Below are 25,802 nucleotides of genomic sequence, written 5' to 3'. Positions count from 1 at the left end.
ATCAAGTCAATGAAACTTCTAGGATATTGATCTGGTCATTTAAGTAGCAGAAGGGGGTTGTTAATCAGTTTCAACTGCTTTGGTGCACTAGAGAGGCAACAATGAGGCAACCCCAAAAACAGGAATAGTTTAACAGGTGGAGGGAGGCCACTGACATTTTTCCCTCCTCACCTTTTTTGACTTGTTTTTTCACTAGTTTTGCATTTGGCTACGGTCAGTGTCACTACTGGTAGCATGAGGCGAAACCTGGACCTTTCAGAGGTTGCACAGGTAGTCCAACCCTCTCCAGGATTGCATATCAATACGTGCCATTGCCAGGTTTGCTGTGTATCCCAGCACAATCTTAATGGCACAGAGGAGATTCCAGGAGACAGATACTCTAGGAGAGCTGGACAGGGCCATAGAAGCCTTTCAGAGGTTGCACAGGTAGTCCAACCCTCTCCAGGATTGCATATCAATACGTGCCATTGCCAGGTTTGCTGTGTATCCCAGCACAATCTTAATGGCACAGAGGAGATTCCAGGAGACAGATACTCTAGGAGAGCTGGACAGGGCCATAGAAGGTCTTTACCCACCAGCAAGACCAGTATCTCCACCTTTGGGCAAGGAGAAACAGAATGAGCACTGCCAGAGCCCTACAAAATGACCTCCAGCAGGCCACTGGTGTGAATGTCTCTGATAAAAACAACAGACTTTAACAAGGTTGCCTGAGGGCCCCACATCCTCGAGTGTACCCTCTTGCTCAGTGTCTGACACCATGGAGCTTGATTTGCATTTGCCATACAATACCAGAATTGGCAGGTCCACCATTGGAGCCCTGTGCTTTTCACAGATGAGAGCAGATTCACCCTGAGCACATGTGACAGATATGAAAGGGTCTGGAGAAGCCATTGGAGAATGTTATGCTGCCCGTAACATCGTTCAGCATGACTGGTTTGGTGGTGGTTCATTGATGCTCTGGGAAGGCACATCCATAGAGGGAAGCACAGATCTCTACAGGCCAGACAACGGGCACCTTGACTGCCATTAGGTATCAGGGTGAAATCCTTGGACCCATTGTCAGACACTATGCTGGTGCAGGGGGTCCTGGGTTCCTCCTGATGCACGACAGTGCCTGGCCTCATGTGGCGAGAGTATGCAGGCAGAATTGATACCATTGACTGGCCCCCCACGCTCGCCTGACCGAAATCCAATAGGTGCACCTCTGGGACATTATGGTTTGATCCATCCGACACCACCAGGTTGCACTTCAGACTGTCCAGGAGCTCAGTGATGCCCTGGTCCAGATCTGGGAGGAGATCCCCCAGGACATCATCCATCATCTCATTATGAGCATGTCCTGATGTTGTCAGGCATGCATACAAGCATGTGGGGGCCATACAAACTACTGAGTGCGATTCTGAGTTGCTGCAATTAAATTTCGGCAAAATTGACTAGCCTGCTGCATCATTTTTTCACTTTGATTTTTGGGGTGTCTTTGAATTCAGCCATCTGTACACGTTGACAATTTTCATTTCCATCAAATGATGTGGCATCCTTCCGTTCCTAACACATTACCCAGTCCACATCAGTATAGATATCCAGCATGATTTTTTTTCCCCATTGAGATCTGATATGTTTTCAAAGTGTTTCTTTAATTTTTTGAGCAGTTTCTATTTTGCCCAACTAAAAGCCTACAGTTTCATTTACATCATTGTTTTGTCAATCCCATATAAAGGAAACATGACTTTTTCACTGATGTTTTATAAAAAAAAAAAAAACAACACATTTTTTGTCCTTTTTATTTTCTGCATCACACTTTCATAGTTCACAAGCAAAACTACAATCTTTTTCAGTTCTGTCAGACAGTGCTCTTGTAGTATTCACTAACAATCAAAAGGCCTGATTTAAAAATCAAGTCATTAACCACCCACAAAACAAAAATATTAAATCAAGCAAAGAAAAGTACATTTTTAAAATCGTATGTCATTTGGGCATGCATGTATGGAGTCTAATTTAACATTTTTAGCAGAAACTATGAACGCTACCAGACTGAACAGCTTCTGTGGGTTCTTCTTAGGTCTTAATAAAATAGACTTTTGACCAAATAAATCAATGTGCAGATATAATTCAATAATTTCCCCCACCAAAATACATCAGGTTGATTGCAAGTCTTACAAAGGATGCAGAAAGCCCATGAATGAAAATCACAAATTCAAAAAATATTTTTAGTAGAAAATTTCAGGTTTTACTCTTCTGTTAAACTTATTTAATTGCTGGCATATTTTACTACAGAATTTACATTTATATACCACTGCTGGAAGCTAACAAGCATACATTTCTTATTGCCCAATTGGAATAACCTCTGAATTATTTTTCAAACAGACTAACAATAAATCTGGCAGCTGATTTAAACCTAAATACTGATGACATCATTTGAAAAATTATATTCCTTTGCATACAGTACATTCTCCTCTGTAGTACAAACTGATCAACATTCTTCATGGTAACTGAATGTTTAGAGAAAATTAACCTTCGTGTCTTCTGACCATTTCTGACAAATAATTTTTGATCTCAGTTAAAAATATATGAAAACACTATTCATCATTTATTATTGGTGGACCCCCATCATCACTCTGATCAAATGAAGCCTTTTTGCCGCGCTTTTGTACATGATCTTCATTAATCTTTTCCAGGGCTTCAATCTATAAATATAAGCAAAAAAAAATTAAAAGCTTTTCATCCAATAAATACACTACAAGCAAATATCAAGAAATGTATATAAATCCATTTTAACAAAGATATCAAATTATTTGTAATAGTAATAATTCTATTTGACATTGTGGATAAGCTGTTGGGACTCTATTAACCAAAAGACTGTTGTCATAGGAAGAATGAGCAAACTCCATACACGCATTGACCAGAAGCAGAAATAACTCCAGGTCCTCAAGCCTTGAGGCAGCAGATTTAACTACTGAAACAATGTGCAGCCTGTTATAAACAACTGATGAAGAAATCACAAAAGAACATTAAACTAAACCCAATCAAAATATGCACACCATACAAAAATGAACATATACTAAACTGCGGAGAGTAAAAACAAAATCCACAAAATTAGCTAAAAATAAAGGAACTCTCTTAACATACTACATCAGTAAATATCACTCTGCACATACAGTATATATGTAAACTAGACATTAAGCCCGTTACAATAACGGGCGCTAGAACAGTAGTGCATAAACATTAGAAGGAACAGTCTATATTAAATGGCAAGGGACCTTGACCTAAGGTTTGCTCTTCTGAGTCTTTCTCTTTTAGCGTTTTTCTGAAAGTCATTTTCTTTTTCTTCAATCGATCTATTTGCTCGTCTGGAAAACTTCTAACTCTTGATAATGCAACATATAACTGACCATGGCTGAATACTGGTTCTGGCAAGTAAATGCCAACCTTTTCTAAGGTTTGCTCTTCTGAGTCTCTCTCTTTTAGCGTTTTTCTGACAGTCATTTTCTTTTTCTTCAATTGATCTATTTGCTCGTATTTGTCTTTGTCTTTCAGCGTTTCTTTTGTTGATGTTTACTTGTTGAGCTGACCGTTCTTCCAGGAGATGTTGCTTATATAGGATTTGATTGTCTGTGTCTTTTGTCCTACTTGTCGTGTCCTTTTTTTGGGTGGCATGTTGTTAGTAGATACGTCCGTAATATTTTCTCCTACAGTAATACTGGCTTGTATGTGGCTGTAATATGCATCCTTTAATATGTCTTTAATTTTCTCTCGCAGTAATACTGGTTTGTATTTCAATTAAATACCTGTAATTTTCTCTGACAGTAATACTGGCTTTGATGTCCGTAATATGACTTTAATTTTCTGTCACAACAGTGGGCAATCAGCAGAGTGTCCCCAGCAACTGATGTAATGTGTGGCGTGCTGCTTATAATCGTGCCTGTGGCGTCTCCCCAGTAAGTACTGTGCAGTTCCCCAGCAAGTATTTTAATCTGTGGGGGCGTGCAACTGATTATTTTGTGGGGCGCCTCCCCAACAACGGATTTTATGTGCTGCGCGACTACCCAATCAGCACTCTCCCCAGCAATGGTGTCCTTTATATCTTATCATGCGCGGCCGTGGCAAGGCCATTCACTGCACGCCCAGCTTCCAGTGTGTGTGCGTCCACGTGCCGAGCACGGTACAATGTGCGGTGCGGCCCGCGCATACGCACTTCACCAGAAGACACACACACACGGACACCTGGACGCACACAGGGGTTTTATTAAAGAGGATTCCAGTAAATAGACAACACTCCAAACCACTATTGAAAGGTTACAGGTTACTACATAAAAAAGGAACATGCTCCAATGTGCAAGCTATTTTATTATTTCATTTCTGTCCCAGCATCTGCACTCCTTTTCTTTTCCAGTTTACCAGCAATACCAAATGACTCTGAAATTGACAATGGTCAATTACACAGTTGTTGCCAAATTAAGTTGCTTATAGAGTCATTGACTGACATGTTTTCATTATCTTATAACATAACATTCTCATACCTACTTAATCCCACAAGGCAAAAAAAAAAAACAATCTGGGATGTGCTGGGATACGGGAGGAAAGTGGGAGTAACTACTGCTACACAATAACTGTGAAATATTTTAAAATTTAATTACTGAAATGAATCAATATTAACTAATTAGGCACATATTCCTTTCAAACCCTGTATTTAAATCATATAGCTGTATATAAGCTCCCAAATTGAGAACACTATTATGTCAGTATAACAGTCCTACTGAAAGACAGAAAATCAAGAAAGATGACCCAGATTCTGTCAAATGCTGATGTCTGATGTTATGACACCAAGGATATGACAAAAACCCCAATATGTTGATGGCTATGGTTCTGCCTGCGACATTCTCATCATTGTACATTCTCACTTTCAGCATCAATATAAACTTATAACAAGAGTTACATTAAAGCAGGAGAAAACAGAAAATAAGTTTGTTTCAATCAGTATTTCATGTGTTAACCAGCTATTTATTATGTAGATGAGTAACTGAAAATATATGAAAACACAAACTGTTGTAGTAGTAAACACAACTTATTAAATTGATGTTTGACACAAAAAAACACATATTATGATATAAATCAGATTATTCCAAGTGGAAAAATAAGAACAGTCTATTTATTAATGCCTTCTCCACTGCAGTTTCATGGTGACCCTAACAAGTTAATAGCCTAAGAATATTTTAACCTTGTTGGTTTAAGGTGCAAAGTTGTATTTTGACACTATGACATGAATTGAATGCAGCAGAAGACAAGGGAAGACAAGGAAATGTATACAAAAAAATAATTTGAATGAAATTTCAAGATATGACCAAAAAAGCAAAACCTTTCAACATTTAATTGAATGTGATAATTCTGTGCTGAACAATAATCTTTTTAGATCATAACTATCTTATTTTGCATTAAATGGCTTTCAAAATAATATTATATAATTTTAAATGAAACAACTGTTTATCGATTAACACTTTACATACTGTATTACTTACATACACTTGTAAATGTTACTCATAGGAATTACTCACCGCTGCAACAAATTCAGCTTCATTTGATGCTTGAACATCTAAACCAGACACTGCATTGAACAGATCAAATGCATTCATTGCTTCTGCAACACCAGCCTTCTGGAAAAACTGTCATGGGGAGGGGGAGAAAAATAAATTAATCAGGAACACCAAAGCTATTTTGTTACTTTATGGCTAAAGGAAAGTCTTGGGTATTATATTTATCTCAATTTCCCTTTCTTATTTGTCTATACAATACATTCAACCCTGAGAAACAAAGATTAGTCCAACCAATTTTCTAACATTCTAAAAATGCAGTTTTCCTCTTCCAAAAGAATAATTACAACATGTTTAAAATGACATGGGATAGATTCCAACAATGCAATAATGCAGAAATATAATACTTAATTGATTTTATCGGGGATTACCTTTTGCTTTTTTGATTACACCATGCAATCAACCAACATTAAAATCTGTAAAGACTGGCATGAGGGGAAAACAGAAGTGCTTGATAAAAATATCAGCAGATGGCATGCATTTCTGGTATATAAGATGTTTGAAAATGTCAAAATTGTGTTGTATTAGTCAGTTTTACACAAAATCACTTTACCAAACACATATTCTAAGAATAATCAGCTCTTCCATTTTAATATTTAGGTACAATTTTGCCCATCATTTCTATAGATACAGTAGTAAATTTAAACCTTTCCGCTCTTATTTTTCCTTTTAATGTGTATATGCTGTTTTGCAAGCATACTATTTTTATCGATGTCTAAAAATTAAGCAAGGCACACACACACACACAAAACAGTTCATACCGTAGAGACATTTCTGCAGTCTCTGAAGAGAAATTCAAGCCCATGAGGATGTGTTGGCTCCACTGATTGACTCACATCTATGAACCAAACCTATAAAAAATACGTTTCTGCAATTAAGATTGAGCCGCCAAAATTGGCTACAATAAAATAAGTGAGAAAATTCCTAAATAAAACTAAGAAAAGCTTGCCTTTCCATCATGCCAAAGCATGTTGTATTCACTTAGGTCAGCATGAACAAGGTTACACTCATTATATAACTGCTTCATCATCTGTAATAAAACATCCACAAAATTAATTATTTCTGATAATTCTTTAAATCAAAAGGATAAAAGGTTAAACTTACAATGGTATTTGAGCCCAACATATTTTTTTACTGCTTCAAAGATAAAAAGCAGTCAGTAATGTATGACAAACTATGTAAAAGTTGTGCTGTTCAGGGCAATCCAATTTACACACTTACATTTAGCACCTGGTAATAGGCCCCTTTCATATCCTCACTGTTCAGATTTATTTCTTTGAGTTTCGGGGCTGGTACTTGGTTTTCTCCAATGAAGGACAGGACAAGGATATGCTTCTTAAGGATAATTACTTCAGGGCATGGAATTCCAGCACTTTGCATTCTATAAAGAAAGTTTCTTGTATCAGTACATTCTGAATATTAATAATGTGTATGAACTACAATCCAGCAATCATTTCTAATTAGGGGTGTACAGTATAAAACAAAAATAATTGTATTATCATTTTCTGAATACAGGTGTGAGACTGAATCCTATTTTTGTGGAATTAGGTATAAGATAGGAAATAGCTATGGATGTAGAATCAGTCAATTTCAAGGAAAAATTGCACATTCTTATTTACATTTCACATTTTACAGTGACTGTAGGTAATTTAGAGGTCTCTAAACAGCATATCCTGCACATCTCTGGGAAGTGGGGAAAAAAAACATTTGCGCAAAATAAACCCACACAGAGAGCTACTAAGAGACCAATGTTACCACTGTGCCATTTTGTAATAACTGTAATACCTAAATGTAATGTGCAAAAATGTCTTCATATATGTTCTTGTTGTAACAAGTATTTTTATACCTAAATAAATATGAAATATCTTTACTCCATATTAACAAGAATTATTCTTAAACAAAATTAACTTGAGGGGGGCACGGTGGGGCAGTGGTAGCGCTGCTGCCTCACAGTTAGGAGACCCGGGTTAGCGTGAGTTTGCATGTTCTCCCCGTGTCTGCTTGGGTTTCCTCCGGGCGCTCTGGTTTCCTCCCACGGTCCAAAGACATGCTGGTTAGGTGGATTGGCGATTCTAAATTGGCTCTAGTGTGTGCTTGGTGTGTAGGTGTGTTTGTGTGTGTCCTGCGGTGGGTTGGCACCCTGCCCAGGATTGGTTCCTGCCTTGTGCCCTGTGTTGGCTGGGATTAGCTCCAGCAGACCCCAATGACCCTGTGTTCGGATTCAGCAGGTTGGAAAATGGATGGATGGATGGAAAGTCATGATTTGGAACAACAAAAATGTAAAGAACAAGAACTTAACATACAAGTGTTTGACTAAACAGCTTTAATTATGTGACAAAATGAAAACAAATATTAAAATATCACCTTCTTTTGAACTGAAAATGTCCAACTGCCTATTACTGTAAGTTGCACTATATTTTGACTTAATAATTTGATGATGATACACTGCTTGTACAATGCCTGCCCACAAGTATACATGTTCTTCCTGTTGTGGACAGAAGTTCAAAGGGCTTAAAAAATATTTCACCCAAAATTCTCTTTTTCTTATCGGTTACTTATCATGTACTGTTTTTAGTGATGGCCAAGAAAAATCATTTATCTTATGTTTCATGGGGAATGGAACAGCAGCAAGTAAAGGCGAAACTTCAACTGAAGAAATCTGGGAATATTCAGGTCATTTAACTCACATGCTAAAAATTCACTAATATCCCCTTATAGATGGCAAGTTCAAATGGGAATGAGTTTTTCAACTGAAGACCTGCTTCTCCCCACAAATGTTGGTTGTTAAGCCATGCCACCATATTTCAAAGGCAGTCTGTGAAACTATGCTAGTTAGCTATCTTTCAACTTGTTGAAACATTTTGGATATTCACATGAAATAAGGCATATTTTACAAATGATAATATCTTTGTTCGCTTTTCTTTAACTTTTACTTTCTAAATGAACAATTCTCTCAGAGTGCACACCGCAATGTGGATATGAAGCACCATAGTAGCCAATGAATAAGCCATTTACTACTGGCCAAGACTCCTGAATAATGAAATGAAATGAATAATGAATGGGGCTGCCAGCTCTTCATCTCAAAAGCTTGCTCTCACTTGGGAATGTTCCATTTTTGTGTGCAAGACAATTTTGCAGAAGTGGTAAAAATGTTTAAGCAAAATTATATGAGTTTGGACGTTGTGAGTATATGACTGGACACCGGATATGTGGAATTATGTGACACAGTTAACTTGACATTTTGATCATGGATTTTTTTATATTTTTTGCTCCTGTTTTCCATGAAAATAGCACATTAAAACCTTTCTTACACTATCACTACAAACAACATGGGCAGAAAAATGGATAAAAAAATATACATTTTGAGGGATCGTTCTTATACCATTTCTTAAATATATACTGTATACACTGACACTTTAAATCAGTAAATTTATTGTGTTTATCCACTCATTTCAAAGCATAAATGAACATCCTGAATCTTGCATAATCCAATTCAGAATTACTGAAGGCTAGAGCCTACATAAAACAGCTTTGGGTACAAAGCAGGATCTAGCCTAGGGACAGGGCACCACATCACCACTGTCCCCACTCACATACACAGAAACCAGGCCAGTTAATATTATTAATTAACTTAAGCTACACTTCATTTTGCATGGGGGCAGAAATCACAGTACCCTGACACCGATAAATATGCATGCAAACTCCATACTGACCAAGAAAAAAAAAAAAAGGCCACAGGATTCAAACCCAGTATATTTCCAATTAATTATCATATAATCTAGAATGCTAAGTATTTAAAACTAAATATAATAACGTCATCAAGCCTGCAATCCACCAAGATTTTGGAATAGTTCTTTTGAAGTATTTTGCTAAGCTTTGTCAGTATTGTTTTTAAGGTAATTTCTGATAGCAGTTTCACTTTTAGCATCTTCTTAGCAACAGTGATTTGCTTTGGGTCATCATCTTGCTGCACAACAAAGCTCTGACCAATCAGTCTTATAGGCATTTAATTGACAAAGGCAGAACAGAGGGTTCTATGAAAGTCATTCTGCTACAGACAACCAATGAATCTGTTCTAGAGGATGTCCCACTAGCAGCACTACTGAAATATGCTCAAGGTATATTCATAGAACAGTTTGCTCCTTTAGCAACATTAACATCTTGTTATAATTTTTGTACAGAGACGTATCTTAGCGTTTTCTTTCCATCCCCATGACCCCTGAAAAGGATAAAGGATCTATCTTCTGGCCATACATTTTTTCCTCAACTGGGTGATCCCTGTACCTTTTTGCAATATGGAGAATAACCTTTCTGGCAGTACTGGGAGGCTTTTTACACAAATCTCCTGACTTTTCTTTGATCAGTGAGCTATCGTATCATCAATCTTGTACTGTGGAGACAATGATTTCAATGACAGCTGTCACTTTTTTTTTTTTCTTTTTTTTTAAATATATAAACACTTCTAGCATTTTTTCCATCATTACTTGGAGTTATTTAATTCTGCCAACCTGGTTGTTACAAATTCCTTTATAGACATTTGTCGTTTGTATTTTTCCCCACCAAGATTTTCTAGACTGCTGATTTTGTTGGGCATAGTTTATGCATTGTGGTTCTGAATTAACCTACATTTGAACAAAGAATCCAAAAAATTCCATAGACTTTTTGCTGGTTTAGGACTTCTCACCCCAGGTTAGATGAAAAAGGCAAGTACTGTACAACACAGGGTAATTGTTCAATACATTCACGGATTTCTGTGTGTGCTAAATCAGTGCAACAGGAAACACCTTAAAAGCTAGAAGTTCCACGCTTATGCTTACTTGAAGCAGGGGGAATTGGTGAGTAAAAACATTAGTAGCATGTTGAAACACCAGTACATACCTTACAAATATGTTTTTAACAATGCATTCAGTAGTTCTATGCCTGACGAAGATCACAGACCCTGTGTGAGTGTGTGGGCAATTTCCATATTCCTTGAATATGTTCTATTTTGCAGATGGCACCATTAACCATCTTGGACTCTGTTTCCCATATGATGTGTAAAGAATATGTCCAGAACCAAAATGAGACACTGTTTCATATATATCTTCTTATTTCAAATCTGAATAGTTTGTGTACACAGTAAAAACACTGATTTTCACTGTACTGTCCTCATTCATTCATAAGGTACTACACATTATCATAAGGTTTATTTTTGTATTGCATAAAGCCAAATGCACAAAATTGAATTAATTGTTGGGGTTAAAACATTTTATGGCCTCTTTGTCTTTTTCAGACTGATGTTTCTTCAGCCTCGACACATTTTACTACTCATCCTAACCAGATGCAGCCTGCTACCACAGACACAGGTGAAATGAGTCTTACCTGGCCAGGTTATGCATTTCTTTTTCAGCCCACATACGAATGATTTTCCTTGGGTTCAGCTTGCTGAATCGGTCTTTAAATCGGTAATCATCTTTGATGTACTTGTCTCGGGTTTTAAACTCATTCAGAGTTGTCTTGAACACTTTAAGAGCACATTCTTCTGGAACAATTTTATCATCAATGCTTGAAGAAAGAACACAGAATTAAGTCCCTAAAAAAAACTATCATGACACTGTCTTAACTGCATTTTGTTTTCATTGTCTCTTTTTCTTTTTCCAGGGTGTAACAGTTTTTTGGTTTTACAATTGTTTTGCACTGTTTCAAATCCACCTTATACCTTTTTATAGGAAGAAAGTAAATTCTTGCTGTTCATTCAAGGTCAACATGTTTTTTTTAGTCATCCTCATTAGTCACTGGAATCCCCAAGTACTTTACATGAGATACAAAGCAGTGTGAAAAATTCCAAAAGAGCTAAGAACCATTATAAAATATCCATCTTAGTATGGTATACAAGAGGAGTCCTCATTTGCACAACTGAACAAGTTAGGCATTATGAAAGGGGGATGTGCTGGAATAAAATCAACATTCCTGGCACCAAATAAAACATTAAGTATGTGTGTGGAGTCTAGTATTTCAAACTTGTCGATGATCAATAAAAATAAATTCTGTTTTACAGTTGGGTCACATTAACAACCTGCGACTCTCTTTCACATATGATCCCTGTAATTATTCATCTTAACCAGATACATTAGAAAATAAAGCGGATGCATGAAAAAAATTTTTTTTGAACAACTTCTGAAAAGCCTGGAGCTGTACAAATGACATGCTGTTTTAATAAATATTGCTTTTCAATGTGCATAAATTAATACATTAATTCTTATATTTACATGGTGTTCTAACCCCAAAGTCACTGTTTCAGCTTTATCAAGCTTGGGCGTTAGCTACTTATTAACAGAAATACCTGGCAAATACCCTAATGGTGGCTGTCACAAGTGAGGGTACACATTGCTAATGCAAGTTACACTCGACAAACCATCAAAAACATTCAACAGTGTAAAAGTAACCTATTCCCTTAAAACACATAATGCACAAGGAATGTGTGAGCAGTATAAAAATAATTTTTCTACCTTTCAATTTTAGTCACTTTTGTAAGGACTCATAGAGAGTCATAAATATTTCTAAGAGATAATCCATACATAAAGTACAACAGAAGACATTGTTTCTATGGTTATAAATTGAAGATAAACATAAAAAAAAATTAAACTTTATTTCAGACTATATTTTACCTTCCTCCTTTGGCATGAAATACAACAGACTCTTTTCCTGTGCTGATACAGCCATTAACTGCTTCCAATATCCCAGAATTCACCATCTTATACATTAGTAAGCGAGTTTTTGAATCAACTGCTTGCTCCTGTTAATTAAGACAAGTTTATTATTTAAGAAGCAGTTACAAAAGCCAATGAATGTGTACAGCAGAATAAACAATGAAACTTAGATATAATCCAATTGTTTTAAAAGTACACAAGATTACATTTTCATATCACTAGAAATGTAAATTAATTCCTAGATAAATGTTCGCTTCTACTTGAGCATTACTAGTAAATGTGTAAATTGATTTTAATTTTTAAATAAATTAATTTGTATTATTATTACTTAATATGTCAGCAAAGGCAGATATTATTTTACACGCCATATTAAATTATAAAGTTTTCATTTATAATTTTACATTTACAAAATGCTCATGTGACAGTAAACATGCAAGAATAAATTTATTTGAATAACAGGCAAATACTCTTTTACTAAATTGTTGAACTATAATCAGAAACCATACATTGCTTGCCATGATTTGATGTTCTGTATGTTTTTTTATGTTAAATATTCTATTCTTTTGTATTTATTCTATATATTCATTTCTTTTTGCAATATTTGGTAAAATGAAACAATTGGCTATTAGGAGGAGAAATGAGCTAAAGACAACATTACTTCTGGAATAAATGAAGATTAAAATAAATAATATCTCAGTTAAATCCACAGTCTTAAATTTGGCAAAGCTGTGTATAATAGTCATAATTCAGAATACAATTTCTGGAAAAAATTTTTCCAGGATCAAGATGGTGCAAAACAGGGCAGCCATGGTTGTCTGGTTGCTGCCTATGTGTCTAGTGTTTTTGTAACAAAATGAGTGTTGCTTACACTTGAGATCAGCTTCTGACTATTGGGATCGGACTACATTCAGCTTCAATCTAACAAGGACGCTTGCATACAGAATAAATACTGGTGAACTTTCCAAATGCAAACTTGAACTCTTAGCCAAGTAATGCACACCTAAACCAGAGGAGGGGGATAAACATGTGGTTCCTGTGCATTGCAGGAGCTACAGATTTCAAATGCCTCTTCCCAGTCTGTTTTTATCTAACTTCAGATCACTAAGAAAAAAAACTGACAAACTTCATCTTCTCCTCACAACAAGAAGAAACAACTTTCTTTCTTTAGTATGTATTGCATTGTGGAAATGTGGCTTAATACACAAGTTCCCAACTCTGCATTTGAACTGACTTACAGAGTAGACAAAAATGCAGATCTTTGCAACAAGTCAAAAGGCGGTGGTTTCTGTTTCTGCATTAATAAAAGTTGGTGCAATGACATTTCCATATTGTCAAATCACTGCTCTGACAAGCCTGGAATTATCCACAATTAACTGAAAGTCATTCAATTCACCCAGTAACTCTCATCAGAGTTCACATCCCACCTGAGGCGAATGCAATAAAGGACAACAGTGGTTGGCAGATTACTTTACAAGAATGACAAACAATCACCTGAACTCTCCAATTATAGTGATGGGAGAGTTTAACCACTCAAACTTTACCATTGATCTTCCCAGATACAAACAACTAGTTAAATGCCCTACCAGAGATGGGAAGACTTTGAATCATGGTTACTGTACTATGCAGGATTGTATACCGGGCTTTACCTTGTGTTTTGCTGGGTAATTCTGACCATGATATGTTACAGTTGCTACACACTTATAAGGAAATGCTGAAACCAGCTAAACCAGTAATAAAATCTATACATTCATGTACTGCTGAAACATTACAAGAATGTCTAAATTGAAGTGACTGGGATGTTTATAAAAATGCTTGTGAAAATATTAATGAGCTGATGAACACTGTTACATCTTACATTAGCTTGTCTGAAGAGGTTTGCATTCTCAGCAAAACTATAGTGATTTATAACTATGGAATGCTGTGGTTCACCAAGCAACTACACTAAGCTAAAGAAACAGCCCATAAAACTTGAGACAAGGAAGCCTACAAGAAGGCTAAGACTCTGCATAACAACACAATAAGATATGCTACATTCAAACATAAAAGTAAACTGGAGCTTCAGTTTTCAGCAAACAACAGTTACTCTGTATGAGAAAATACATTAAAAAGATATATCCCAGTGCTCATTCAGCTGCATCCCACCTTGAGAAACCTAATTAAGTTTTAGACCAGATTTGAATAACAGACAAGTGTCTATAATCCCTTTGCTCCTCCATCCTGAAGTGATTCTGATGCCAATCACTTCTTTGCAATAGCCTCACTTTCTTCTTCCTTTTTTATCAAGGAAAACAATGTCTGGAAGTTATTCGCAAGACAAAACTGAAAACGCTCTGCCTGTCTGTATTCAGTCTCCCCTATAACAACCAAACACTGTGAAAGCCAGCTTGATCCTCTCTTTACCGGCATCTTTAACTAGGCATCTGTACAGTGTACTATTCCAGATTGTGTTAAATCTTGTCATTTTTCCAGTTCCCAAAATAAATAAAATAGGATGCCTTAATGATTACAGGCCTATTGCAGTCACATTAGTTCTAATGAATATATTTGCATGGCTTTTTCTAACTCATCTCAAGTTTGTTACTCGGCCTCACTTTGACACATTTCAGCCTGTACATACAACAAACAGATTTGTGGATGATGCCACAAACATGGGACTTCATTTTGTGCTACAGCATCTGAACTGAAAATAAATTTATGCCAGAATAGACTACAGTTCAGCATTTAACACCGCTGTCCTGTACATAATAATGGATTGACAGTTGTTTGACAAACAGGAAACCTTATGTTCAGACTGGCTTCTACCTCTCAGACTGTCTCTATAGAAGCACAGGTGCCCCGAAGTATATGTACTTTCTCGTTGTGTTCTTCCATCTGTTGCTGTACCATATACTGTACACCTTGTACCATAAACTGTGATAAAATGATCGTAATTCACTCATCTTACCTAGCTCATTACTTGTTCATGTGTTTTTTTATATACTGTATGAAAGTGTGTGTGTGTGTCTATGTACAGTACATGTACTTGATGCACGTGCATACACACTATACGCACATGCACACGCATTCATTTGTACTATTCTGCAACTGTTTAACTTATGTAATTTATGTTATCTGTATTTGATGTTATATGCAACTCCAAAGCTACAGAGTTAAGTTCCAGTACACTAAATGCTGACAAATAAAAGTGATTCTGTTTTTACTGGTTGTTTTTGATGATACAGACTTTAAAACCAATTAAACTTTTTACTTTAAACTTTTTTTCTGTGAGAGCGGAGAGGAATTAGGCATAATAATAACAACTTTAAAATTCTATTTGAAATCTAAGTTATTCTTCCTGGAATATTTCCTCTCTTGTGTTAAATGCTGCCAGGACAAACACTCTCTACGCTGTAATTGGATATGGCAGGTATCAGAAAGTAACGTTATTTTAAAAAATTAACATGCAAATGTCTTTTTGCCTGCCAAAATCTATTACATACAAGGCAATATAGGGCAATGCCCAATTCAGAGATAGTAAAGACTTATTGGTGAATGTTTCTGTCAACCCATGAGATTGATCAGAACAAGCACTTTTAAATTACTATACTATATTTATAAAAGCCTTAATGAACTTAAACATACACTATGTTTTTTTTAAATAAACAACTAATTACTAATGCCCCTATAACCGATGATCACTGAATAAAGCATGGAACTACAGGATTAACCTTCATGTAAAATTATGCCCGATCCCTCCTAATACTACCACCACAAAGATAAAATTATTCAGCTCTTTTACATTTAAAAAATGTGTTGGTTGTCATTTTAAGTTTATCTTATATGGTTTTATGATACTTTCCTGAGGTTAATAAGGAAATGTTTCTAATATATTGTAATTTATTATTACAGTCATAAATTTTAAGATTTACAATAATACATACTGCAGTTGAATGCTCCTTTTTTTCGTGGATTTTGGCGCTGCGACGTTGCTCAGAATAGGAATGTTGTTTCAAAGAATTAAAAACTTGATTGGAGAGTTTTAGATCCATTCCAATTCCATCTCCGACTAGAAATTCAGAAGCAAACTGCAAAATGATACAAAAATGGAAAAACATACTTGACTCATAAATGATACACTGATAATAAATTTTATTATGAATTGCTCTCTGAATGAAACCCACTACAATAGACTTCATAATTACATTTCTTGAATTCACTGAAAACTAGCTACTATTAGAGAAATCCTACAATTAAAATAATTTTATGGAAATTAAATTTGACTCAATCATTAAACATGTTTTGAATGAGAAGATCAGAAGATCATTTAATTCAGTTTTGAGAAAAGTACTTTAAATGTGCCTTGTGTTGCAGGTTTGCTCACTCTCTAATGTGAGCCACAGTCCAGAAAAAAACATTTTAAAGAGAGAAAAAGCAGGACAGTGAGAGAGACAGAGAATAATCAAGTGACCAAGAAAACTAAAGAGAGAACAGTCAAATTATCAGAAAAACTATCAGATGACATATTTTCTACATCTTGAATTTACAAAAGTAAAATATTGACCACTTTAAGTGACCTGGGAAGTGGGACCAATTATGTGCTGCCAGCATATGTTATGCAGGACCAAATAAATAAAATGTGTAAAGGTGACTTCTGTTACGGAGCAAACTATAAACTACAACCTTCACCACTGTTCAGTACTTAGAATTTGAGATGTTTTTTGTGTGGCACATGATGTTAATTTATTGAAATAAATATATTTTTAACTAAATGGTTTAATAAAAAAAATTCTGCCAAAAGAACACACACTAACACACTTAAAACCACACCAGAGCAATCCTGAGCACACGCCTAATATGCTTCCTAGACAACATCCAATTACATACTAACTTATTCAAAAATAAATAATCAGTACTTCAGTCAGAAGAACTGCTTTTTGCACAAAATGTAGCTTTTACTTTAACGGGTTTTATTGGAATCTGGACATGGCAAATACAGAGGTTTGGGACTTCTTTGGCGGAGACCAGTAACTTAAAAATTACCTACATTCTCCATACGTGCAGTATTTCTTCTGCCACATATTTCTTCATCATGCTTTGTGGTGATATTTTTGCCTTTTCCAGTAAAACCCTTCTTGGGCGTGGTTTTTGGTTTATCTATGCAAGAGAATACATTAAAAAATATAGCTCAATAATTGAATAACTACAATAATCAAAAAATAACAATAATTAAAAAAGAGACTAGTTTTGTTGTTCCCAGAATGAGCACATGTATTTGGATCAGACTATACATGGTATTTACTAGGGCAGTCTGACTGAACATGGCTGTTTAAATATAATTTGAACTTATTTTAAAATGTCTTATTTAAAGGCAAATGCTGACATTTGTTTGAAAAATAACAGTTGTTTACTTTACCTGCACAAATCTGAAGTATTTTATAGATCTGTATTTGCACTTTACTTCTACAATCTGCCTTTTTGTAGTTTTAAATGGTAAGATTATTATCGTCATTAGTAATAATTACAGCCAGAACCCTTTACAGGGTAGTTTTTTCCCCTGTCCCTCTTCACATTGACCTACAAGTGTACCTGGAGAAGGTTTCCTAAAGGCTTCTCTAGTGGCCTAAAAATATTATTTTGTATCTGATTCTGTCCCATTTACTCAAACTGGAAACCCTCGACTGTTTAATGCTAAAACCACCTCATTAAAGCAAAGCGAAAATACCTGTTATAATGATTTTCCTTTTATATAATCTATAATATATTTACTGTCTAAGACAAAAACACTTTAACAAATCAGTACTGGCATATTACCAGGTCCATATGGATCATGACGTGTGTCCTGCCAGTCTACTTCATCATCTGAGCTGTCACTGTCATCATATGGGTGTGCCATTCGATAGTTTTCAAATGAAATTGAGACTAAATAAATAAATAAATAAAATTAAAAAGTCACATTCATGAATATATGTCAAAAATCAGAAAGGAAGGATGGCAAAATATACCTTTGCTGTCTCCATTATATTTTTTCTCTTCAAGCCGTAGTTGCAAGTCAAACTCTCGATCAAACTCCATCTGCAGCATCTGGGCCAGCAGCAGGTCACTAGAGGTGTCAATATTGTCTCCAGTGATAAGAGGTTCATTATTCCTGTTTTTTAACAACAGTTAGTTAGATGTATTGATCCATTTATATAAACAACACATAATTTTACTCAAGGTGAAAAAATTCTAAGAAACTTTGAGATGGTAGCAACAAAACCAATGAAGTCCACACGTAAATACACAATAAACAGCATTGACTGTTAACCTTTAAAAGACTGAAAAATTTTAAAACATGATGCACAATCTGTTCCTCTAGCCCAGAATATAATTTCCAAATTAAATGGTCAAGATTATCAAAAACATGCTCAAGGAACTCCCTACAGCTATCTAGAGCCTGTCTTTGTAATGTTTTCCCTTATGTACTGGGTAGTGAAAACTGTCTCAGTTTTTTTTGGCCTCCACACCTTCTACCTGGCCTCCAAATGCCAAGTTCCATTTCCTACTGGAATGGGATGTCCTCTTAAACCTCAAACTGTACTTATTACTGGGCTATCCTCAAAACTATTGTTAATGCCAAGGATTACCTATAAATTCTGTGAACCAGACTGTTATCTGACATCCCTGATATGATTACATACACAAACCCTGATTTGCATTGAAACAGCCAGACATCCAAAGGAGTTCATGGGTGCATGACCCACTTGTAAGTCGCAGGGCAGTACCAGATCCCTGTAGGTCTTAACTACTGTCCTCTTGTGAACAGGAGCCGCACTTAAAGAATTAATTTCGAAGGCACCTTCTATAATCATGGTCTTTACTGACTGTAACTAGCCATTTTGAGACATTTACACATCTACATTGTAGTCTTCTCTATCTCCAAATGGCTCCAAACAAATCTCTTCCCTATTTACTTCCATCCTTATGCTATTTAGCATTGTTTGTCCAAGTCTGTGTGCTAAATACTACAGGTACAGTGTCAACCAACCTTAGTAGATATAAAATATGGCAGTCACATGGAAAGAAAATCTCTCTTTTTTTGGAATTCAAAATTTAGTAAGACAGATTGATTAATAGATTAAAGATGACTGTGTGCTAAACATATACTACTCCATGGGCATCAAATGAACACTAATTTGTACTAACATGTTAATATTCCTTCAAGTTTATGTACTTTTATAGCATGTATTATTTTCTCTTCTCAGAGGATAACACAGGATATGAATGCCTTAGTCAACACAAGAACAGTCACGAAAAGCGTAAGAGTTACATTTCTTTTTTGAGAAATTCTAATTAATTTTCACATACAAAAAAAGAAAAAAAATATTCATTATTAATTTCTACTTAACTTCATTTTTTGTATTCTTGCACCTAAATTACATTCAAAAACCTTAACAGCTATTAATCCAATTATGTAATAAAGTTGCTGAAAATTGCTGAAGAATACCGAGTATCACTCCAATTATTTAAAACCTTTGTTTACAGTAATACCAACTAAATAAAACACAAAACAAACTTGGCACACAAAACACATTTTTTCCAAAATTCTGGATTTTACAGTATATAACCAAAACATTTTATGATGCAAAACCATAGAATCAATTTCCTTTCGTGCCTCAATATGTCAGCTATCATTGTACCAAGTTTAGAGGTCATATTCAATAGCATGCCAGTCTTTGAAACAATTTCTGTTTACCACAAGACACGGAGAAACCTTACATTTTGTACAAATGATTGGAATTTTTGCCACAATTCACAAATCTCCTGGCTTCTGAAACAGGAAACAAAAATAACTGCACACCGCCATCAGTCCCTTCTGTGGATGATATGTGGTGTAGGGCATTATACCACGTGCAAGTCAGTAGATGAAACAGATTTTTTCTCTCTTTCATGTGCTCATGACCCAGCAACATGAGCAGCATGATACAGTGACAATTGATCAAATGGGTTGTTCTCACGTGAAACTTCCAAAGGAGCAGGTACAGCTAACAATACTTACTGGTACGATAAAAAACATTGCCAGTACTCTTGGAAGTTGGAAATTTAAAGAGCACTGCAAAGAAAACTAACATGGGGAGAATGTGCAGCAGACAGCATCCATGTATGGTAATGGAATCCATGGCACTCAACACTTGAACTATAAAACTGCACACTGTGATGCTTCAAATTTATCCTATAGGCAGCACTTACAAATCAAGCATATCATTGAGTTCTTCAGAAAACGCGTCATTCTCAACAGAGTAAAAACTGGGATCAAAATCTGACTCAAGGTATTTACAGGTAAAATTGTTACAATGAACTGCCAGGGACCTAAAAAATATTTTGTTGTAATGAGATTCTGTATTTGTCAATATGGTGCTTTCTTTCACTTGTGTTCAGGTGTTTGCAATCATTTCAATAGCTTGTTTCATGTTAATTTTAATCTTCTCCTGTCTACAAATTATGCTGACGAGAATTTTTCTCTGCATTTCCTTGCGATAATACACTTTCAGGGTGCGAATGATGCCCAAATCCAATGGCTGAAGAACTGCTGTGAAATTGGGAGGGAGGAATTCAACGCGAACATTATCTAAATGTGAAAGCATGTTGTGTACAGCACAGTTATCAACCAGAAGCTTAATCATTTTCTTCTTCATATTGTGAGGTTTCTCAACTCTTTTGGGATCCCCCCGGGCTAACAGGAACGTCACGCTGAAGTACATCCCGAAGTGTGATTGCCATGTCTATGCAAAACAGTTGTCCGTTGTCGGGGCAGGCTCACAGCGGTGCAGTGATGCGCCATAGAAGCGAATCCTAAAAGATCAGGGTCGCGCTATAAGTCCCTGTCTCACACCCCAACACATTAGGCTTAGTCTCAGTAATTTAGCAAAACCAATTTTATTCAGCTTGAAATAGGAACAGCAGGGTTATTTATTGTAGCGTGATCTGCCACTCTCCAATAAACAGACACAGCAGTCAGGCAGAGTCGAAGTTATCTTGCATCACCCATCGAGTTTGCTTTGGTAGAGACCCATCGAGTTTGCTTTGGTAGAGAGACGCAGCAGAGCTGCGAGCCTGCAGTTGCCCCGGCAACATATAAACAGTCTTCCACAGACGCGGTGATCACACTTCGGGGCGCTCTTCGCCGTGTTGTCCAGTTGTGGGAGGTCCCAAGAGAGTTTAAAAACTTCACATTTTCTTGAATGAGTGGCGCATTAATAGGAATGTTTCTTGAATGAGCATCACTTAACCACATAAAACCGGCTTTTTCGACGTCTTCAAATGCAGCAGTTCGCATACATTTGCAACCCAAGATTTTCTTCTTGTTTGCTTGGTCTTTCGAAAAAGTTGACAGTGTCGATGGCGAAATTTAGAATTCACTGGTAACGTCCTTTTTCTTTTTGCCGCAAACGAGAGCTGCAAAACTGTAGGTTTTTTTATCTTTTAATATGAACTGTTATTGTTTTTTCATGTCTGCCGTTTCTATAGGAGGGTGAGAATAATTTCAATTCTAATGGATGTTTGTCAAATGTTGACGAGCAATAAGCAAAAGGTATCACTGAAAACCACCCAAAACAAAAACAGAAAAAAAAAAAAAAAAACCCACAGTACGGGAATGATTCATTCAGGCATTTCAAAGTCTTTTGGGCACTGTTGTAATGAAAGTAACTGCTGAATGTACTTCGTAGTAACGACATTTCCATAGACTCATGTCATATGGGGAAACTGTCGGAACCATAAAAATACTTCACTGTAATGAAAATTTTGTTAACGGAATTTTACCTGTGTATTTCATATTACTAGCATTCTGTAACTATTCCAAAACTTCAACTTTTTCTTTTATTGAAAAAAAAAAGTAGAAAAAGATGGAAGACATTTTCCTGCTACACATGTTCAAATCTTATTGTGTATCAACCCAACCATCCCCATGCACTCTCACAGGAGCTTGTGTACGAATAGATAAGCAATTGCACACCCAGTTTATCGCTTGCTTTTTGCACACAGCTGTGATGTATAGCATTTGTGACCAATCATATTCAAAGATACATAAGTGGAATTCTCTGAACCTCAGCTGTCCAATGGTAACAAGCCTTTCACTGTATGTAGCTTAACACAGATGAGACCTTTGACAAAAGCAGATTATCTCAGCTGTGAAATGATGCTTACCTTGGCATACACGTAGCAAATTGCATATCTTATTAATGAAAGAGAACAGGAAACATGGAAACTTATTTACTTGAAAGCAGACTCCCATGGGTATGTAAAATACTATTATTGCTTTTGATTGGCTTGTGGGCTTATTGCAACACACACAAACAATTCTGAAATATGACAGTGTCCCATTACAAAAGTGGCAATGTATTATTATTCAACCATTAATATAGAATTAATCAATAAAATGACACATTCAAATGATGTTTGCTAAAACTTTAGAGATTCAAATTGTGGTCAGAACACTTAATTAAAAAGTAATTAAGGTTATAAACACTAACCACTGTGATGGGTGGATGGATGGATGTGATGAGTTGGATGGGTGGATGGATGGATGTGATGAGTTGGCATCTCTGCAGGGATGGGTCCAAGTTGTTTACCTGGTTAGGAGGCTAAAGTAGTGAGTAGGCAGGAAGAAAGAAATGCAGGATGTTCCCTGCCTCAGCCATTAGACTGACAGGAATTGCCAATATGGAAGTAGGTCTGCTGGTGTCCTGGATGGGTTGGACTTAGGCCTCTCACCTGGCCAAGACATCAGTACAATAGGGGGACAGGGGAAAACAAGTTGTCAGGACTACATGCTGTCCAACATGCTAGACAGCAGCATCTCTGGGCCACGGTACCCATAGGCATACCTGCAGGGCATGCTAAGAACTGTAGTTCTTTGGAGTAGCCTTGCTGGGATAGTTGGATGCCGTCATGGGGTGCTGTAGGGATTAGCTGCATCTACTTTGTGGGGCTTCTGCCTGAGCTGGATATGCTTCCTACGTACAATATCCTAGCTTGGAAAGTACTCCCTGGTCTGTTATAAAAGCAACCACTCTGCTTTACACAGGAAGCTGGAGTCTGGGATAGCTGGGATAAACACTGCTGCCTCAGATGTCCAGGAACATGGGTTTGAAGCCTTGCCCAGTTACTGCCTTTTTAGAATTTGCACATTATCCCTGTGCACACATTGGTTCTCTCAAGGTTCCTTCCATATTTAAAAAAAGTATCTGTATTAGGATCATTGACTCACATTGGGTTAGTTTTCATTTGGGTAGGTGTATAAGTGACCACTGCAGTAGAACTGCTTTTTATTCCGGGTTGGGTACTGTACTTTCAACATACAATCAAACTCTGCAGGAAACTATATATTCAGAAACTGAACAGATACATGGATAATTGGTTGGATCTTGATGTTTTATACAATTTTGTGTGAGCGTCATAAATCCAACTAATTAATCTTCAGAAACTGTTTTTACTGTGAACTGGAAATTTATTCACAAAACATCAGCAGTTTACTCTTTAACATTTACTTACACTGCAGTGCTTGGAAAGGCTGACAACTCATCTTCAAGCTGCAGATGCTTAGCCAGCTGTTCACTCATAACGTCTGTCAATGAGCATGGGACTGTTTCTTTGTGAGGTGCTCCCCATGGGTTCTAAGAGGTTAGAACAATAAGAAGAACAACAACAACATATGAAAATGTACTGCATATACTTCACACAAAAAATCTACATCTATTCAGTAGTCTTCTATAGACATTTTCTTAAATCAATGTACTTATTACTAATATAGTATTAATACTAATGTAATTTCATTTTTCAGCAAATAAAAATGTACAAAATGAAACAGTAATTAAATTGCTATTTTTGAGCATTATAAATTTGACAAACATGCGGATACAATTCAGTCCATCAAGCTCGATTGTTTAGCTAGCAGCTACAGCTAAGATGCCCCAATATCTCATCCAGATACTTCCTACACGGTACAACGAGATAACTTGAACGTCACTCACGTTCAGTAGTATGATAACAGCAACAGCAGTCGAAGTACAGTACAGCATACTCTAAATTAGGCCAAACAGTTGCGGGTTAATACAATTGCTGAATAACCTTGTGTTCTGTGGATTTAAACTGACGCTAATGGTTTCCGTATTATTCTCCATAATAGAAGAAAGAGGATGAGCCTGTGCAGGATGGCGGACGTCTATAAACACAGTTTTTCGTTCTAAGGCACAGTGCTAGATATGTTCTGAAGATGTCGATATCCATGAGGCTGTACATATTCTGTGGTCGGCCTCGGCGTACTCCGTAGTGCAGTGCTTTGTGGTCCTGAGCTGAGCTAGATCTTATGAAGTCGGTTTAATGATTTCACGATTTATATCTGATCTCTGTTCAAACTTGAGGAAGTAAAGACTGACGAGCCTACTTGAAGAGAGCTTGAAGTCGTTCTGACCATTTCAGATTGTCAGTCATGGCAATTCCAAGAACTTGAAAGCTGCGGATGTAATTGTACTCTCTGTACTGTACCATTCAATTACTGGTTCCATCCGGGTTGCACACCTGCTAAATCCAGCTTTGTAAGCGTCACATACAAATTAAGACTATCTCGGTACACTGGGTATTAAGCAGGATCTAACAGTGGACGGGGTGCCTCAGTCCCTATCATTTCAGAGTTTCTAATTTACGTTAAACACTCGCGTCTTACAGATAATGAAAGAAACACTTGTACTCAGATAACAGCGAAACTGTCCTGTTTAAACTAAACAGATATGGTATGAACCACATTGAACGCATAACTGGATTCAATTAACTTTTTTTTTTAATCCACTGATAAAGTAACTTCTATAACAATGGATTATGGAATATCTACTTAAAAAACATTAACTAAAGGAGTTGACAACATTCCTAGAGTTGCTAAAGCCTCACTGACGCGAAGGTTGTCATGTGACGTCAACATTGAGCCTCGCCTCCTGCCTTTGAACACGAAAATAAAACAAAATTAAACCATACCTTGGGCTTCCAAGCGGCTTTGCTCTCATTTTCTTTGGCAGCGACTTCTACTTGATCCATATTTATATTCAAACAAGTGCGTATCTGTTCAATAAATAAATAAATAGTTGTACTGTTTAAATCTTGACTCTTTCGACAAGTCCCGACTTGTTCCAGTGACAAATCAGACTTGGGAAGTTCCCGCAAACAGTAGAGAAACAACAAGAAAAAAAATAACAAATATGTACACAAATCAAATAGCAAACTGCTATTATATATATATATATATACAAAATACCACGACACGTGGTAATAAAATAAAAGACAAAAAATAAAAACTGCCAGAAAATATGGCAAAATAAAGTGCAGCAAGTAACAACCACCAATACGATGAGATAAATGGCTGCTGCTATCTGAAGCTATCACCAGTTAGTCAAGAAAAGAAGCTCTTCCGGTTATGAAACCAAGCACTGTGTCAAAATAAGAGTCTCATAACGCCTGCAATATTCTTGTTTGCATCACCATAGCCTGCGATCAATATACAAATATTGAGGTTGTAACATTT

General features: G+C 36.3%; 1 protein-coding gene across 1 annotated transcript; it reads right to left on the bottom strand.

The window, feature by feature from the left end:
* Positions 1-1,765: 1,765 nt before the first annotated feature.
* Positions 1,766-25,531, bottom strand: riok3 (RIO kinase 3 (yeast)). The gene is made up of 13 exons (XM_039754735.1): positions 25,259-25,531; positions 23,783-23,904; positions 18,256-18,398; positions 18,065-18,172; positions 17,298-17,407; positions 16,195-16,338; positions 12,233-12,360; positions 10,947-11,129; positions 6,807-6,966; positions 6,535-6,615; positions 6,347-6,436; positions 5,550-5,657; positions 1,766-2,684 (listed from the first exon to the last, which is right to left on the bottom strand). The coding sequence occupies exons 1-13, from the start codon at positions 25,316-25,318 to the stop codon at positions 2,577-2,579; spliced, it is 1,545 nt and encodes a 514-aa protein (XP_039610669.1). The 5' UTR covers positions 25,319-25,531; the 3' UTR covers positions 1,766-2,576.
* Between the last annotated feature and the right edge of the window lie 271 nt (positions 25,532-25,802).

The sequence above is a fragment of the Polypterus senegalus genome, chromosome 5 (genome assembly GCF_016835505.1).
Source record: "Polypterus senegalus isolate Bchr_013 chromosome 5, ASM1683550v1, whole genome shotgun sequence".
In the NCBI taxonomy this organism is placed as follows: Eukaryota; Metazoa; Chordata; class Cladistia; order Polypteriformes; family Polypteridae; genus Polypterus; species Polypterus senegalus.
The sequence above is the reverse complement of the archived record's forward strand: the minus strand, read 5'-3'. Positions and strand labels throughout refer to the sequence as shown.